The 16283-nt window shown below is 52.8% G+C and overlaps 4 protein-coding genes across 4 annotated transcripts; 3 read left to right on the top strand and 1 right to left on the bottom strand.

Moving 5' to 3' along the window:
* Positions 1-16: 16 nt before the first annotated feature.
* BJX67DRAFT_358689 (uncharacterized protein) lies at positions 17-1165 on the top strand. The gene has a single exon (XM_071029581.1). It carries the CDS (start codon positions 121-123, stop codon positions 424-426), a length of 306 nt encoding a protein of 101 aa, XP_070884333.1. The 5' UTR covers positions 17-120; the 3' UTR covers positions 427-1165.
* Positions 1166-1507: 342 nt separating this feature from the next.
* Positions 1508-3030, bottom strand: BJX67DRAFT_182527 (lytic polysaccharide monooxygenase auxiliary activity family 9 protein). Its single transcript, XM_071025202.1, has 2 exons — positions 2440-3030; positions 1508-2322 (listed from the first exon to the last, which is right to left on the bottom strand). Exons 1-2 carry the CDS (start codon positions 2762-2764, stop codon positions 1643-1645), a joined length of 1005 nt encoding a protein of 334 aa, XP_070884332.1. The 5' UTR covers positions 2765-3030; the 3' UTR covers positions 1508-1642.
* Positions 3031-5834: 2804 nt separating this feature from the next.
* On the top strand, positions 5835-10417 carry BJX67DRAFT_182597 (putative membrane-tethered transcription factor (SPT23)). The gene is made up of 3 exons (XM_071025204.1): positions 5835-6738; positions 6795-7690; positions 7756-10417. Exons 1-3 carry the CDS (start codon positions 6037-6039, stop codon positions 10286-10288), a joined length of 4131 nt encoding a protein of 1376 aa, XP_070884331.1. The 5' UTR covers positions 5835-6036; the 3' UTR covers positions 10289-10417.
* A 489-nt stretch (positions 10418-10906) lies between these two features.
* BJX67DRAFT_182432 (putative TMEM1 family protein) lies at positions 10907-15900 on the top strand. Its single transcript, XM_071025199.1, has 4 exons — positions 10907-11044; positions 11127-13654; positions 13710-14786; positions 14841-15900. The coding sequence occupies exons 1-4, from the start codon at positions 11005-11007 to the stop codon at positions 15483-15485; spliced, it is 4290 nt and encodes a 1429-aa protein (XP_070884330.1). The 5' UTR covers positions 10907-11004; the 3' UTR covers positions 15486-15900.
* Positions 15901-16283: the final 383 nt, after the last annotated feature.

The raw sequence follows: 16283 nt of genomic DNA, 5'->3' as shown, positions 1-16283 counted from the left end.
CGGCGGTTCTCTCTGCTGTAAGGGAGACTTTAAGAGGACTATGAACTCCACACAGTAACTCCAAAGTAGGCAATCTAGCACAGGAAACTTGGAATAAACCAGTCGGCGTCGTATTCAGACATGAAGTCCTGGACGACACTCCCAATCCTTCACTTAGTAGCAACTATCATGCCCTCGCCCACTGTCGCTCGGCGCCCAAATTCGAGCTATACAAACCCTACGCTCCCAGGCTGGCACTCAGGTCCAAGTTGCGTCTTCGTCCCCGAGGAACACAACACCCGCTTCTGCACGACATCCTCCTCCCTCACATTCCCCAGCTTCCCAATCTACGCGTCGAAGGACTTTACAAACTGGAAACTGGCCAGCCACGCCGTGACCCGACGAACCCAAGTCCCCAAAACCGGGAACAGCACCTCGCAAACCTAGCAAGACAGCCTCTGGGCATCGACGATCCGTTACCGCAGGGGGCGAATTCTACCCTGTTACTTGGGAGTCGCCATCGAGGGAGAGGCTGGTGTCTGGTGACGGGGCGTATGTTGATGCAGAAGATGAGGCTCCTGGGGAGCTGTATTCCGAAGACACTTCCTCTTCTGGAGATGCCCGAGGGAGGACGCGTTTACTGTATCCCCTCCTGAGCGGCCCGTATTCACTGCGTTTGCTGCCCTCGCAGCCGAATATCACCGACCCTGCTCTCGGGGAAAAGGGAGGGAGGAGAACCTTGAAAAGATCCATCCATAACACTCATCACGCGTGTTCAGAGCCACACATACTTTACCTACAGCGTGGATGTCTCCTTCTCGCCGATGCACGAATGCGAAGAAGCCGGTGCATTCATATTCCTAACGCAATACCAGCACATTGACTTGGGGGTCGCTCCTCTCCCATCGCCATCGCCGTCGCCATCGCCGCCACATTCGGAGGGATCGAGGCTGACACCGCATCTCCGCTTCCATACGACCATCCTTGACGACTTGACCACGCCAGCAACGTAGAATGTGACTGTGCCGGAGACCGTCATCAGAGCTCTCCCCCCATTACATTCGAGAGAGATTCGGGCAAGACTCCAGATCACGGCGGTGGATGATACTCATTATACCCTCTCTGCTACTATACCAGACTCTAATTTCGATTTCACGCAGCGTGCGGAAGCTGTGCTGGTCAGTGGTGAGACAGGAAGGTCCACAGGTGAGTTTTGGCATACGTTTTCTGCTTTTTGATTTTGGTTGAGGCGCATAATGATGACTGTTCTAGGAGTGCTGCTCGGCGACGGGTAGCGGCGGCTCGGGCGGGGGCACCGGCGAATGTTAGCTGGTGGAGGTATGAAGGGCGTGGACAGAAGATTGAATAGGTTGTTGAGTGTTCGATACGACATGCGCTTGATTTGGTTGGTATATCTTGAAATACCTCATGTTCTATTGCAGTGATTGACACTCGCCTCCACAGCCGATCACGAAATAAATAGCAAAGAGGATAATTCCATCTATTCGCTATGCTCAAATATAGATACACAAAAGGATGCCCGATCCTATTATATAGAAAGAGAGAAAGGATCTAACGGTTCATCGACTGAACGAGACCATTGAATGAAGAAAGATAAAAGCCTGGAAAGAAAGGTCGATTGATTCTCGTTTCCACCTGCTACTTAGTGGAGGGAACGAGCGTGGGCCTTGTCGGTGACCAACCAAGAGAGTGTCTCCTTCAGGAAGCTGAGGAACTGCTCAGCGCTCAGGGAATTTAAGTACTCCGTGAGGCTGGTGCTGTCGTCGGGCGCAGGGACACTGGGGGTCTTGCTGGGCTCAGGGGTCGACGTGGTGGTTGGCACGACCTGGGTCGGAGCTGGCTGGGTGGTGGTCACGGTCGCGGTGGAAGTAGGAATGGAGGTCGAGGTAGCTGTAGGGGAGGAGCCACCGCCGTTGCCGCCGGTCCAGAGGGCAGGGCCGGGGATCGGGTACGAGTCGATGTCCTGGTAGATGTTGAAGAGGATGCCCTTGTCGGTGTTGGTGTAGAGCTTGGTTCCGAGGGTGCCGGAGGGCGAGTCGCTGCCGCCACCGGTGATCTCGAGGTTGACACACTGGGGGTAGTTCTGGGCACCGTTCTCGTTGCCGGCCGAGTGCAGGGCGATAATTTCGTGACGGAGGACGTAGTTGCCGGAGGCGAGGCTGCTGGGGATGGTCACGGTCCAGCTGTTGTTGTTCGCGATGAGCTCGTCCGAGGCCCAGTTGTCGCTGCCCAGGAGACCACTTTCGCTAATTTTGACCCACTCAAGAGTGGTCTTATCAACGGTGGCACAATCGCCGTTGCAGTTGGCGACGTAGTCGATAACTGGGGGATTATAGGTTAGCCATGAACCCGAAGACAGTCAAATGGTATAGCAATAGGGGTCAGAAGTACTTCTGTCCCGGAAAACTGATGTTCAAACCCGGAAGGGAATAGACATACCGGGTCCATGGTGCGACTCTGGCCATTCGGTCCATTGGAGCTCAATCTTCCCACCGGCAGCGACCGTAGCAGAGATGGCGCCGTTTTTGGCGTCCTTGTGGCAGATGATATCGGGGCCGGAGTAGCCGGTGCCGTCAACGAAACCCAAGTCGGTAGCAGTAGTGGACCAACCAACGACCTCAGGCGGGGAATCGGTGTAGGGGTACTGGGTGACGAGGTATCCTCCGTAGTATTGGCCGTCGGCGACGATTCCAGTGACGAAACCGTGCCCAGCTACCAGAGCCGCGGAGGCGAGAGCAAAACCAGTGGTTCTAGCGAGAGACATCTTGTAGATAGCGATTGGAGTTTTTAACGCACCGCGTTACTTAGTCAAGATGGATTGGGGAGTGCGAAAAGAAGAGACTTCAATCAATGAAGTATGAAGTGAAAAAAGAGAATGAATGGATCGCGGATCGTGGATCCAGGTGTGAAAAGAATGCAAAGGTTTGTTGAGAAGAGAAGAACATCAGTCAGAGCCTTCGAGGGCGAAACGCTTTTATACATTTCCCTCCCCTCTGTCAAGTTCGAAAGCTCAGACCAAGGAAAGACTCGACCCATGTCGGCGAATGGAAGGTTCGTGGCCGGCGGCACCCAGCCGCATCTAGATTGCCTCAAGAGGGTCAATACCCATGTCTCCACCGTCGACATGGTTCCTCAAAGGCCGGGGAACAATTGCGATAGGTCGATACGGACAGAGAGTCTGAAGTAAATGAAAGCACAATCACCGGCTCCCCAGCGTGAGACACCAACATCTGTTGGGATAGGCAAATATAGCAACGGTCCAACGGAATCGCCTCTTCAAGGGTAAGCGTCACTCAATCAGAAGTGATGGAGAAACGTTGCGGAGACACAGGGGTCTTCATAATTAGCCATGCTCCGGCCGAAGTGCCTGGATCCCTCTTGAATCCTTGGAAAGCGACGTGTGACAGCCCAGGTTTCAACTTCAAGCTGTCCTGCTCCATCTCCTCGCCCTGCCAAGCTTACGGTCATTAAACTTTGCCCTAATACGGTTGAGCAAGCGCCGTATCAGGATGGCACCATCTTTGCTGAGTCGGACGATTCGATCTTTTCGAGCGATTGAAAGCGAACGACAACGGCCCGAGATGAAGTTTGATCCACTCAAGGTCTTTTGGGCTGAGTGTTAGGATGTTTCACGATTTGAGATATTGGCGGAGGACGTGAAGGAGTAATTCTTCCGTCCACAAAATGGCCGTTTTTTAGGGCCAGGGTAGGCCACGTGCTGGTTGTTTCAACTCGACAAACACTGCAAGCTTTGTGATTCATCCTCTGTCCTGGCGAATGGCGATTTTCCTGCGCTTGTCATCGCAAAGGATGATTTTCAGCGTTATCGTAGAAGTAAGCCTATGTCCAATCCAAAAAGTGACGACGCGGCATTACAAATGACTCTCCAGTGTAGTGAACTATTGAGTCAACGTGATGCGCCCGAACCCACCATGGGGGTCCCAGATAAATTGCCAGAGTCCGATAAATCGGGTCTGGTAAAGATGAGGCCGCGACTTGTTTCTGGTTGAATGCGCTCCACTGACGCAGTACTCTAAGCGATTGGGTGACGCAAATTTTGCTTGGTGTGCTGATGGTTTGTTCCGCTCTAAAGATGCTGCATATCAAGAAGTTGGCACGATCTTGCTGAGATGGAAAGCTTCAGGGGCCGCTCGCCGACAGGTAGCTTTGTCACTTTACATCCGCTGCGTGGCTCGGGCTCAAGCTATCACTTGGTTGTAATGTTCCCTCGGAATCGTTCCATGGCCAGTGTGGAGTCTTGAGAGCTTGGGGTCGTGGTTTGGGTGCTCTGTGGGAGGGCGTCCTTTTTCTGACCAGTCCTCACGGTTGACCAAAAGCCTGATTTTGGAAATATTACTCGTGCGGTTCTCGACCGGCTGGACTTCTTCCGCCTGAGTCGGCTCCATTTGTCCTATCGATGTCGGTCGACGAGTTTTCCAGGTCCACTGTTCTGTCATTGATATGGAGAGTGCTGGCCTCTGTCCACAGCCGCTGTAACCTGAGGAATATTAGATAGTGAGATTGTGAAGAGAGCGTCCGGATTATCTCCGGAGCAAGCTCTTGTGCGGTCCATTCGGTGGTCCATCCGGCCGTTCCAATGCTTTACGTATGTAAACTTGGCTAGCTGGAGTTCGCCGAAATGAGCTGTGACACAAAGTCAGATTTCGTGCAGAAGCCAACTGCTGATAGTCGGATTCATTTATCCTTTCGTTGTATATCTGGGAAATGAGCCCGTTATCGGGTTGGAGGTTTCGAGAGTCAAACGGAGTTCTCGCACTGTCATCCAAGCATGGCCCCCTTGGCAACCGCGAAGGTCAATGGCTAGTCATCGGGGATGCAGTTGCTTCCTTGGTTTGTCATATGGCATATCAGTGGTCATCACCCCTGTGTGTTGTTCTCGCGGCCTCGCTGAGTCGTCTTCATGGATGTCCCACTCTCGAAATCTTGGAGGATGCTAGTCTACAAGTGTCAATTTGTCCGAGTGTATCTCTGATTGGGAAATTTCAAGGTCGGTCATCAATGGAGTCTACACCCATATATCTTCGAGTCACGCTGCGCAGTTTGCGGGGGAACTCTTTACGAGGAAATTGAGGCATGGCACGGTCGACCAAATACGGTGACTGGAATCAATCGCAGCAGGATGAACAGCTAGGCATCATCCAATATGGCGTCAAAGGATCCGATCGCTCCAGGCCGAGGGTAAGAAGGCTGGCTCTCTGTGTTGAGCCACACAGCCAGTGAGAATCTGGGAGCCTGTTGAGCCTGTCGGGTCCACGTGTGGCTAGTTGCATCCCAGTATGGTCTAGCGCCCCTCTCCCACAACGCGTGAATATTAGGTAAGCAAACAAGATTCGGCCCTTCACCACCGCCACCAGAACCTGATGCAAGCGTTGTGAGAAGACGGGCGAGGCCAGTCTGTTGCTGGTGAGGTGTCTGAGACTATCTGTCTGAGTTTGTATCTTCCTTTAACCAGGTTGGCAACCAGCACGAGACCAATTTTCGGTCCAGCACCAGCGTCAAGAGCGCCAGCACATCTTCTGGGCCTGGGAATTGGTTCTGCCGTCCTGGCTTTTTCCTCCCTTTTCCCACCCACTGCTGGCACCGCGCCTCCGTTCTCCGGTTGTTGCCCATTCCGCCGACCGCTGACTCTTCTCCCAACAAACGCCCTCACTTCCCCAGAATATACAAGATAACTGATCACTGGAGGCTCCAGCCCTCTCACCATTATTCTCACCAATAATCTGTCGCCAGTTCTCGACACGTTGCTCCTCCGCTGTCGAGCGAGAGCCACGACTGGATTTGAAGGTCGACTGCAACTCCGTGCGCCCTGGAGGTTGGTTCCTCGCCAATCTGATCGTACCTGACCGGCCGGCTTCGTTTCATTCCACCCTCAACAACCGAATCTTGAGCGTGCGAAGGAATTGCGTCCTGGAAAAAATACGGGTATTCGCTCCGGGAGTTGGTCGTAACGGCCCTTGAGGGAGTTTCGCTGGCCTGTCTCCCTCGGTTGCTTTTACTCCCGCCGGAAGCTCCAGCATGGGACCGGCCTCATCTCCTACATTTCCCGCTCTCGACCCAATCGTAGTGGATGACGACATGGTGAACCCCTACCAAGACCCCGATATGGACTTTCTAGATCCCACGAGGCTGCAGTCATTGTCTGAGGATGCGGGACAGGAGTTCGATGACCTCTTCACTCGTGCCACATCCTCTCGTACAGTCGCGGAATCGGATCCACCGTGCCTTTCCCCGTCGGAGTTGTCGCTGAAGCGCTCTTACCAAGAGCAGGACACCTTGCGACAAAATAAAGTCTTCGCCTCAGGTTTACCGGCCGAATCCCCAGAGGAGTCGAGTCCTAGCTCCAGTTCAGAATCCCCTCGAAACCACCTCCGAAACCCGTCTGTTGCATCCTCCACGTCCGCCGTTCATAGTGAGAATACACTGATGCCTTTTGGATATACTTCTGAGGATTGGGAGAACCCAGATTATGACCACGTCAGGGATGAATCGCTGTTTGGCTTCGATGCTTCGTTACCGAACTTGGAGGCCCCCTTGCGCGTGGAAAACGATCTTGAGTCCAGCAACAAAGCCATGGACGCCGCTTTTGATTTTGAAAGTGCTGCTAGCAGCCCGAGTCCTTTAAAAACCGGTTCCACTCCGTATCCGAAAGCCCAGGGAGGTTCTAAATCGCGCCTGCGGGGTGCGCCTGGCTCCGTCAAAAGGAAGTCGGCTTCGCCGGTAAGACTGAAATTTCCCCCAATCTATCCGACTACCTTGAGCTGACCGCTTTGTAGCGGATTACGCAAACCGCAGGCCCGTTCTTCTCCCAGAATGCAAAAGAGGCACACTCTCCTTTTCGGCCTTCCAAGGCGCCCCAGGTGAAAGCACCTCTCAGTCCATGGTGTGAACATTCGCCTTCATCCTATTTGGAGGAGAGCCTGGGGGGTATTAACATGAATAGTGGGTCTCCGCTCAATTCTCACATGAGCTTCTCCCCGAGCGGCCTTCCCTTCGGCTTCAATTTCGCGCCCTCGTTCGCTCGAACGAATGTACAACCCGACCCTACTCAACGCCCCGTCTTAACCGTTCATCCAACCTCTCTGAAGTCGCGCGTGGAGACACAGATTCCGATCAGGTTGACTTTGTACCCGTTACCGCCTGGAGTCAAGAAGATACGTTTGCCGAGCCACACCATTTCCAAGCCCAAATTTCTTGCGCCGCCGGCCACGGAGCGCTCCCCGGAAATTCTTGAGCTGTATACAAGTCTGTTTTGTACGAGCGCAATGCAGGACAAGGAAAAGCTGCAGAAAGCCTTTGCAAAGGCAGGCGCCACGTCCAGATATCGTTCGTCGAGCTCTTCCCCTAATGCTGGCGATGAGACGCAGGACGAGGAAAAGCCCTTAGAAGGAGGTGAGGTGAAGATTTGTGCTGGCTGCGTACAGCGTGAACGGAAACGGGCTTTTCGGAAGAAGCAGCGAAAACCGGAGGAGGACGAGTTATTCCAGAAGCATGAAGAAAAGCGTGTGATCGTCTTCAATACTCATGAGATTAAAGATTGGACTGGACCGCGCAAAACAGCCACCCCAGACGAAGTCCAAGTGCCCATGCTTATCCCTGGTGCCGTACAAGTGGAGCTTCCGATGCGGATTGCATGCTACTGCAGGCACCAGAATGAGAAACAAGGATTCCAGTACGTATTCTCTATGGGCCGTCTCCAGTCTATTGTAAAGGGGAAACTAACAACTCGCCTTCCAGGGTTATCTTCACTCTCAAGGATCATAAGGATAACGTAATAGCTCAGGCGATTACGAACTCGATCATGATCACGGATGACCACAAGACCCATGCACCTTCAGCACCTCCTGCTCCTGGACCATCACCGTCTTTGCCTGACGGAACACGGCTTCCAGGTGTTGGTGTGTTCCCGTCTGGCCCGGGCTTTGGCGCTGGGGAGTCGTCTCTTTCTGCGCAGCAAGCTGGAGGGTCACCTTCCGCAACGGACCTGCAGGGTCTCCAGCAACGATTCACCTCGCAACACCAGCCTGGTTCTGGTTCTTTTGCAAATTTGACAAACGGCGTGACAGCATCTAATCCACAAAGCTCTCGTAGCCTGTCACGACAGGCGTCTCCGAATGACTTTCAAGGACCCAATAGCAAACGGCGCAAGCATAGTAATACTAGTAGGCTCCCTTCGGAGCTGACTATGACTAAACTTGAGAATGGGAAGCCATCGGCAGTGTCTCCTGGGAATGAATCTCAGTTCACAGGGGCACCTGGGTTCATTTCCCCAACTGAAAGACCTTTTGTGACCTCCGCGGCCATGTCCAACCAGTTCTCCAATGGCCCTCTGACGCCCACCAGTGGAGACAACAACTCATTCTTCACGAACCTACAGCAGCAGAGCTTGGATAATTTTATTCAACAACAATTAATGTCTGCACCTAACTCAGCTCACCCCAGTCGACCGGGGACCCCGAGCGGATCAGGGAGGAACAGCTTCCAAGAACAGAACCTTAACCTAACATTAGGCCCTACTCCGTCTACGCCAATGTGGCCTGGTATCGCCAACGCTGGAAATCAGTTGCCTTCTGTAATTCACAAATTGGTTCCGGCTGAGGGCTCCGTCACCGGAGGAACTGAGGTTACTCTGCTTGGAAGCGGCTTCTATCCGGGAATGGAAGTTGTGTTTGGCGATACGCTTGCAACAACTACTACGTATTGGGGTGACAAGTGCCTAAACTGCTTGACTCCGCCAGCCCTTCAGCCGGGACAGGTGGCTGTTCTTTTCAAGCATGAGCATCCCAGCTTTAATCAGCTTCAGCAGCAGCCTCCACCGATGCTTCCGAAGCAACAACAGTTCTTTAGATATGTCGATGATCGGGAGTTGCAGATGTATCGCCTTGCACTTGGCATTCTCGGACAGAAACTTGGGAACCAGGCCGATGCATTCCACACCGCCCAGCAGATCATGGGTAGCGATTATAAAGGGGCATTTAGCCTCCAGAAAGACTTCCAAGGCTCCTCTGGCGGCCATCAGCGGCAGGTTCCTGGACTGGAATCGCAGGGTATGCTGAGCGATATGGATTCGAAGATGTTGACTTACTTGGAATTCATTGACCTTGACGACAACCCTCGTCCACCGAGGTACAACACCCGCAACGCCACAGGGCAGACTTTGCTCCATTTTGCGTCTTCGTTAGGCCTTACACGATTTGTTGCCGGCCTCCTTGCACGAGGTGCCAATCCTGATGTTTACGACAATATCGGGAATACGCCAATGCACCTTGCCGCGCTCAATGGCCACGCACATATTGTCCATAGGCTCCGCCTTGCGGGAGCCAGCCCTAATGCCCGAAGCGTCAGGGGATTTACTCCGGCCGACCTTGCCACTACGCTACCTGCTCATCAGGCGGCTTTGATCCCTGCGCGCCACCACTCGCGCTCTCGTAGTGTCGGCTCGTTGACGTCTCGACGAAGGCACAGCAGCTCTGCGTCTCTTCATTCACTCTGGGAGTCTTCTTCGGCGTCAGGCTCTTTGGATCAAGCAGTCGATGACTCTTACGGATCAGAGGATGAAGATGACGAACTCGTTCTTTCACCTTCCCGCCGGTCCAGTGTCCACGACGCTTCCGCTTCGCTGGAAACCCCCGAGTCGACTGCAGCAGCTGGTGAAACACGACCATTCTCGCCCCCTGCTGCTCTTGTTGCCTGGCGCAATCAACTTCAAGCGCAAATCAACCAGTTTCAGCAGAGTGTTGCAAATGCTTTCCCCAATTTACCTAATCTCCCAGCTCTGCCGCCTATGCCAGCTCTGCCGGGTTACCAGGGGCGACCGATGATGCGTCGCATCACGAACCTTGTCCCGCATCGACCGGCCTCCTCGCGCGGTGCTAAGGAGGGCTGGTGGGATATGCTCACAGGTAGCTCCTCCCCTGGCGCTGCTACTGAACTTCCTTCATATGACGAGCTCTATCCACGCAAGGAGAGTGAAGATGAGGAAGAAACAGCCAGGGTTAAGAAGTCTAGCATGCTGCAGGCGGCTGCCGAGGCGGCTTTGGATCAACACTTTGAGGCGCAAGCTGGATCTTCGAAAAGCGCTGTTCCAAAGGACAGAGAGGATATCAAGGATATTCGGATTGGTCGGAATGTCATCTCTCGCGAACAGCAGAAGCATCTGAGGGAGCAGCAAGCCCGGCGTATGAAGGGCCTCGCGAGCGACCGGAATCTCTATTTCTTCTGGGTGAGTTCGGTCTCGTTTTTGCGTGATTACCAGCTTTACCGTTACTAACGTGCTCCAGATCCCTCTTCTCATTCTGGTGATTTTCGCATGGGCTCGAAGCTACATCCCCGGTATATCGCAAGGGTTTTCTGACGCTTATGAGTTTATAAAGACACGCTCCACGCAGCGTGTGTTGGATATTGGCACTTAGACACTCTTTCGTCTGATTTTGTTTGGCGTTTTCAGCTGGGGCGTTGTGCGAGTTTGGGCCGTTGAACACTGAGACATTTCTCTATTTTCTTTGTTCGGATATTCTCTTGTGCATAATGACGGACTATGACCATCTGTTTTCTTCTACGTTTCTTTCCAGGTTCCTGTTCCTTGTTTCCTTGCTGAGGAGGGTCATTCATTACGAGGAGCCTTTGGGGCCTTTGAGTTCCTCAATTGTTACGCGCGCAGAGGTGGTATGGCAATGCAAAGTAGATACTTGTATGAGAGAGAGAGAGGATAATTATGTACATAGCCTGAATAATTTAAAGACTATTCAATGTCATTAATTCTACACTTTGTTCTCTGTGATGTGCTCGTTCTGTTGCTTTCGCCAAGAATCAGTCCCACCCAGAGAAGGCGGTCATCCACCATCTTTGGGGTTGGTCCGTCTTTCATCCTGCTTGCTCCCTCTCTAATCCGCTTACGCACAGGGGTGGGCGATTCTTGCCTGGATTGCTTCATCGTTATGCTCCTCGAGAGCAGCAAGCTTTCCCCCGGAATCGTGCGCGAGAATTATGGACTCTCTACCCCAGGCCGCTTCAAGCAGTGTCACTGGTAATTAGCCAACCAACCAACAAACCCCAACCTCATGCGGCGCGCTCTTGCTTACCTCTCTTTCTCTCCGCTTCTTGCTCAGTTGAATATTCTGATCCCTCGGGTTTATTCTCCTCTGTCCAGCCGGTGATTGCCGACAAACTACCTTTACGAAATCTACACTGGAAGTCTCCCACCCGCCCTGTTCGTTCCATCGAGTCGCTACGCATCGGATTCACCCCTGCCAAACATGAGGCAGATGAGCGCAAACAATCCAGCGATACCCCAGGGGGTGCCTTAACGCACAGACGCCATCAGATCCCCGGTCTGCGACAGACACCCTATTTGAAGATCTACATCCTGCGATGTGACGACAACGACACGTACAAGAGTACAGCTAGGAAGGCGTTGCGGGAGTGGATCAAGTCACATGGCTCGTCGTCAACTTCGAGTACTTCCGCCACTAGTCAGGAAAAACACGACGCTTTTGAATGGCTCATACTGCATGTTATCCAGGACGGAGAGGGGCCAGAGAAGGTAGCGCCAACTTCGAAATGGGGTCGCACGACGACGACTGTGTTGGAGAAGGTCAAGGCGGATTTCAATGGCTCGTCCAAGTCGGCTGTGGATCGTGTGGCTCAGATACGACTGCCTAAGCAGGGAAGCTCACAGAAGCCTCCGGAGTTAGTTGATCAGATCGAGGACTTCGTGGAGAAGGTGAAAAATGGGATCCTGGCTTCGTTTGATCTTCGTGTGGCTCAGTATGAGGAGGATATCAAGGAGAAGGACTCGCATCGCAGTCTTCCGGGGTGGAATTTTTGCACGTTTTTTATATTGAAAGAGGGTCTTGCAAGGGGCTTTGAGAATGTCGGGCTGTTCGAGGATGCTCTTCTTGGATACGACGAATTGGCTGTTGGACTAGACGCCGCGATTCACGAGCAACTCCAGGGTTCGAGTGAACAGCATGGCAGTGCTTTTTTAACATACACCCAGGACTGGAAAGAGAAAGCCATGGCGGCTCTGGACGCTCGAGTCGAGCCGGGGAAACCAACCGAAGACGATCAGGTGGCTCCGATCCCAGATATTGATCCTGTGGATTTCCCGATCGACCCGTCGAAAAAGTCGTATCGAGAGATGATCCTATCCAGCAACATCTCCATCTTTGACTTTCGTACTTACATTTTCTCTCGGCAACTGGCCCTTCTCCTCAGGGCATCACGAGCCCCCTCGCTTCACGGAGACGATGCGGACGCTAGCCAGAAATCCGGAAATAAAGATAAAAAGTCTGAGGATTTGTTGCTGCTGTCTGAGATCTGCGAGAGAGCGACGGAGTTTATTAGCCTTGCTGCAAGAACACTTCGATCTGATCTGGAAATTGGTTTGGTGGGAGTGGAAAACGCTGCGAAGCCGGAGATCATCAGCAATCTTGTCTCCTCGTGGGCGTATGCCGCGGCGTCACAGATTCTGCTCCAGACCTATACCCCAGCACTCACTCTTCCCGAGTCGTCCCTGCACGCAGCAGACGCTGCGTCATCACAACAAAAGCCGGATCTACCGAAGCGCACAAGTTCGTTGATCATGCCGACGAATCGCCAATCTCGTGCAGTGAAACCGGAAATAATCTCGGCCGACGGTCTATCCTCTGTCCACACGCAATTTGGGTATGAAGGACCGAAGCTCATTGCTAAGACGGGCTCTGAGCAATTGGCTTCCGAGAGAGGCGAATTACTTCTGATGATTCGAAGGCTTTTAGAAGAGGTTGCTGGTCGCTGTGGGTGGAAGGAAACGTGGACTGACTTGGGTCTCCTCTTTGATGATAGAGGACCCAACTCTGGAAACCTAGATGAGGTTTCTCTTGATGACGGGGACTCACAGTCAGCAGAGGAACCGCAACCTAGTAATTCTCTTCGCGGCGTTGACCTACCTTCCCTCAAAGCAGGTCTATCTTCAAGGAAAGCGTTCCGTGCCTATTACGAAGAACTCACTGATCGAATGTACCGCCATCATATCGCAGCGAATCGTACAAACTCAACGCATACGGCCCTGGCTGACATGGCGCTTTTGCGCTTTCGTCAGAGCGACTACGGTGCAGCCGCTTCCTATTTCCACCAGATTGCACCGTTTTACGGGAATAAGTGTTGGACTGTGTTAGAGGGAGTCATGCTGGAGATGTATTCACGATGTCTGAAGGAGCTGAATCGCAATGAGGAGTATGTCCGAGTGATGGTCCGGCTTTTGGCGAAATATGCTGCATATACCCAATCTCAACTATCGAGCCGACAGAAGATCTTGGATGCGTCTTCCATTTTCGCGGAGGAAGATTTGGTCTCTGGCTATGTGGAGGAACTATTCTGGGCGTCCGGTACGCTCCAGAAAGATATTTCCGCTCCTTTGACGGATTTTTTTGCGGACCTACACGTCAAGCCTCTCATTCTTCATTATAAGGATCGGGATGGATTTCAGCTACAGTTGTATCTACGATTCCTTTTGGGGAAGCGGGTTGACATTGACTCGGTGAAGATTCGACTTGTGAGCGCTAATTCGGATGCCCAAAACAGTGAGCATTGGATAGAGGCGCCGGCTAAAACAACCATAAAATCCTCGTCAACAAGGATTCTTGTTGATTCATCAGTACGTATTTGACTTGCCCATTTTAGCACCCACTAGGACTGACTAATATATGCAGACAACGCTGCAAGGAAAGTACTTCGTGGACCGCCTCGAAATGCGGGCGGGGAACCTCTTATTTACTATGAGTGGCGGGAACCATCTGGCCTTGCCTGCGGGATTTAGGGAGGCTGTGGATGAAGAAGGAGATACTCGGCCGTACATTTACTGCTACCCACATCCACAAGGCCTGCAGGCGAAGATTGAGTCACCTCATCTTGTAAACCTGGAGGCTATGCGCACTTTGGAGCTGGAGCTCAACAGTGGGTGGAACGATATCAAGACGGGGATTCTCCGGGTGCGACCTGCAACCGCGGGTCTCCGACTTAGAATTGCAGAGGTAGAAGTGGTGGAAGGCAATATAGAGCTCAGAGCGAACACTGAATCCGGTAGTATCGAGTTTCAGCGGCTGGGACGGAATTCGATTGTTCGATTGCGGATGCCATACACGGTCGAGGAGCATCCCGCGATACTTTTTGCAAGGGCGGAGGTCACGTACGAGACAGAGCTAGGACGGTTCTCCTCCTCGTCGACGCATAATATCGTGTCTGCTTTACCGATCAGTGTCAATGTGCAGGATGTCTTCAAGCACAGTACACTCTTTTCTCGCTTTACGGTTGGTCCCGCGACGATGATTCCACTTTGGATCTCAAAATGCAACATCCCCAGTTCAGATATATACCGAGTCCAGTCCAATGCTGGCGAGACCACCGCGATGAGGGTCTTTCCCAAACAGCCGGCGTCCTTGCTCTACAAGATTCAGCCCAGGGAAGATTGTGCAGGTTCGCCTGGATCGAGGCGATCTCTGCGTCTCAGTGTCGATTTTACTTGTGTGGATGACGAGTGCATCGATACGGTAGAGAAGACATTCAAAGCAAGCATTTCCGACAGTGAATTTGCGCACTATACGACCTTACTCACGCCGCAAATTGTCGCTGCGTACCGGGACCAATTGTCCACCACAGACATGGAGGTCATTGGGCTTGTGCGCGAGGTTGAAGCCTTGCCTTACGCGGCGGTTCGGTGGGATGGGCTGCTGAGCGTGCTGAAGGAGCCAATGGACGGCCTACGGGCTTGGCTCAAGGAGTGGCACGATGTAAGGAGTTGCGTTCCCTTTCTTGTCTTGGAGGGTATACTGATCTGTTTCCAGAATCATACGATTCTGTCTCTCCCTGAGCAGCCGTCAATACGACAACGACACATCGTTATCCCCGTTGATATACCTGAAATACAGGTTGTTCATACCGCAGAACTCCGACTTACAAGCCTGCCTGAGCAAGCGCCACACGCCGCAGTTGGACAGACTATCACTGCCGAATTGCGACTCTCTCATACACGAAGGTGGTGTTCGCCCGACCAGCACGAGAACGCAGGAGGACCGCTGGAATTCTCATATGAATTTCACGCAAACCCAGATTTATGGATGGTTGGTGGCCGTAGACGAGGAAACTTCACAGCGAGCGAAGGCGAGACGACGATCTTTGCTGTGATTTTGCTGCCCCAGAAAGCGGGACATCTTCTTCTGCCGGGACTGGAGATGAGGAGCTTTGTGCCGCCAGCAGCGCAGTCGCCGTCGACCAGTACAGGCGTGCCGGCCGCGGTGGCGGCACCAGCAGGCGGACCACCACCCCAAGCGCTGCAGCGTCGGCCGATCCCCTGCGAAGTTGATTACCGAAATCACGGCGAGACGGTGCTCGTATTACCTGATCTCCGGGGCACGACGGTGAGCCTGAGCATGTCGGGGGGCAACGGAGGGGCGTGGTTAATTGATTCCGAGCGCCGGGTGCAAGCATGATCTCATCTCAGTTCAAATCCAGGTCTCAGCATGTCTCTTCCGTGCCAATGAGAGTTGACGTTTTCCTTCAGAGTTGTCCTCCTACTTGCAAGTTTTCCTCGATCGGACTGAAAAATACCAAAGATACGACCCGGTATCTTTGGATTAGTTTCCTTTGAGCAGGCCCACAGCACCCAAACTGAACATCGAACGCCTCAACAGATTCTTGGGATCCCCAACAAAACTGGATCACCGCAAGCTGCTCTCCCCAGGCCAGTGGACAGACCAGCCCCTGCCAGTCACTCTTTTCAATCCATGATTGATTGGAGACGAGCAGGAAAATACCCAGTCCTCGTTGCCCCTGGGTCGGACAATCAATTCACTGAAATACACAGTTTGACAACTCCGAGATTGATCCATGGATGGTTGTCACATGTCGCCCACCGCCTTGTCACGTCTGGCTGAGAAACTGCAAGCAAGATGCATCCCAGACCTCACTCTGCGTTCTGATTGATTGGCAAACTTTCAGTGCAGAAGTTCATCAGATCAGATCCAGATCATCCTGTGGCGAGGGCAGTGGCTGGCTGATCGAAGCAAACTCAATCCAGCTCTCCATCAATCTCCCAGAATGCAAATACAGGCAGAAAGCAAACACATGAAACCTCGGACTCCAAGTACCTGCTCCAGTTCTAGTTCCAGTTCCAAATTTCATTGTCAGTGACGTGCAATTGTCGCCAAGACTGTTGAGAGCCAATTTTCTTCTTTCTTTTTCCACGTGGTTTATTGGCTAAAATGAGGCGGTGGGATTCTTTCGAGTCC

This window comes from Aspergillus lucknowensis, assembly GCF_044049455.1.
Source record: "Aspergillus lucknowensis strain CBS 449.75 chromosome Unknown BJX67scaffold_32, whole genome shotgun sequence".
NCBI lineage: Eukaryota > Fungi > Ascomycota > Eurotiomycetes > Eurotiales > Aspergillaceae > Aspergillus > Aspergillus lucknowensis.
This window is presented reverse-complemented; position numbering and strand designations above follow the sequence as displayed.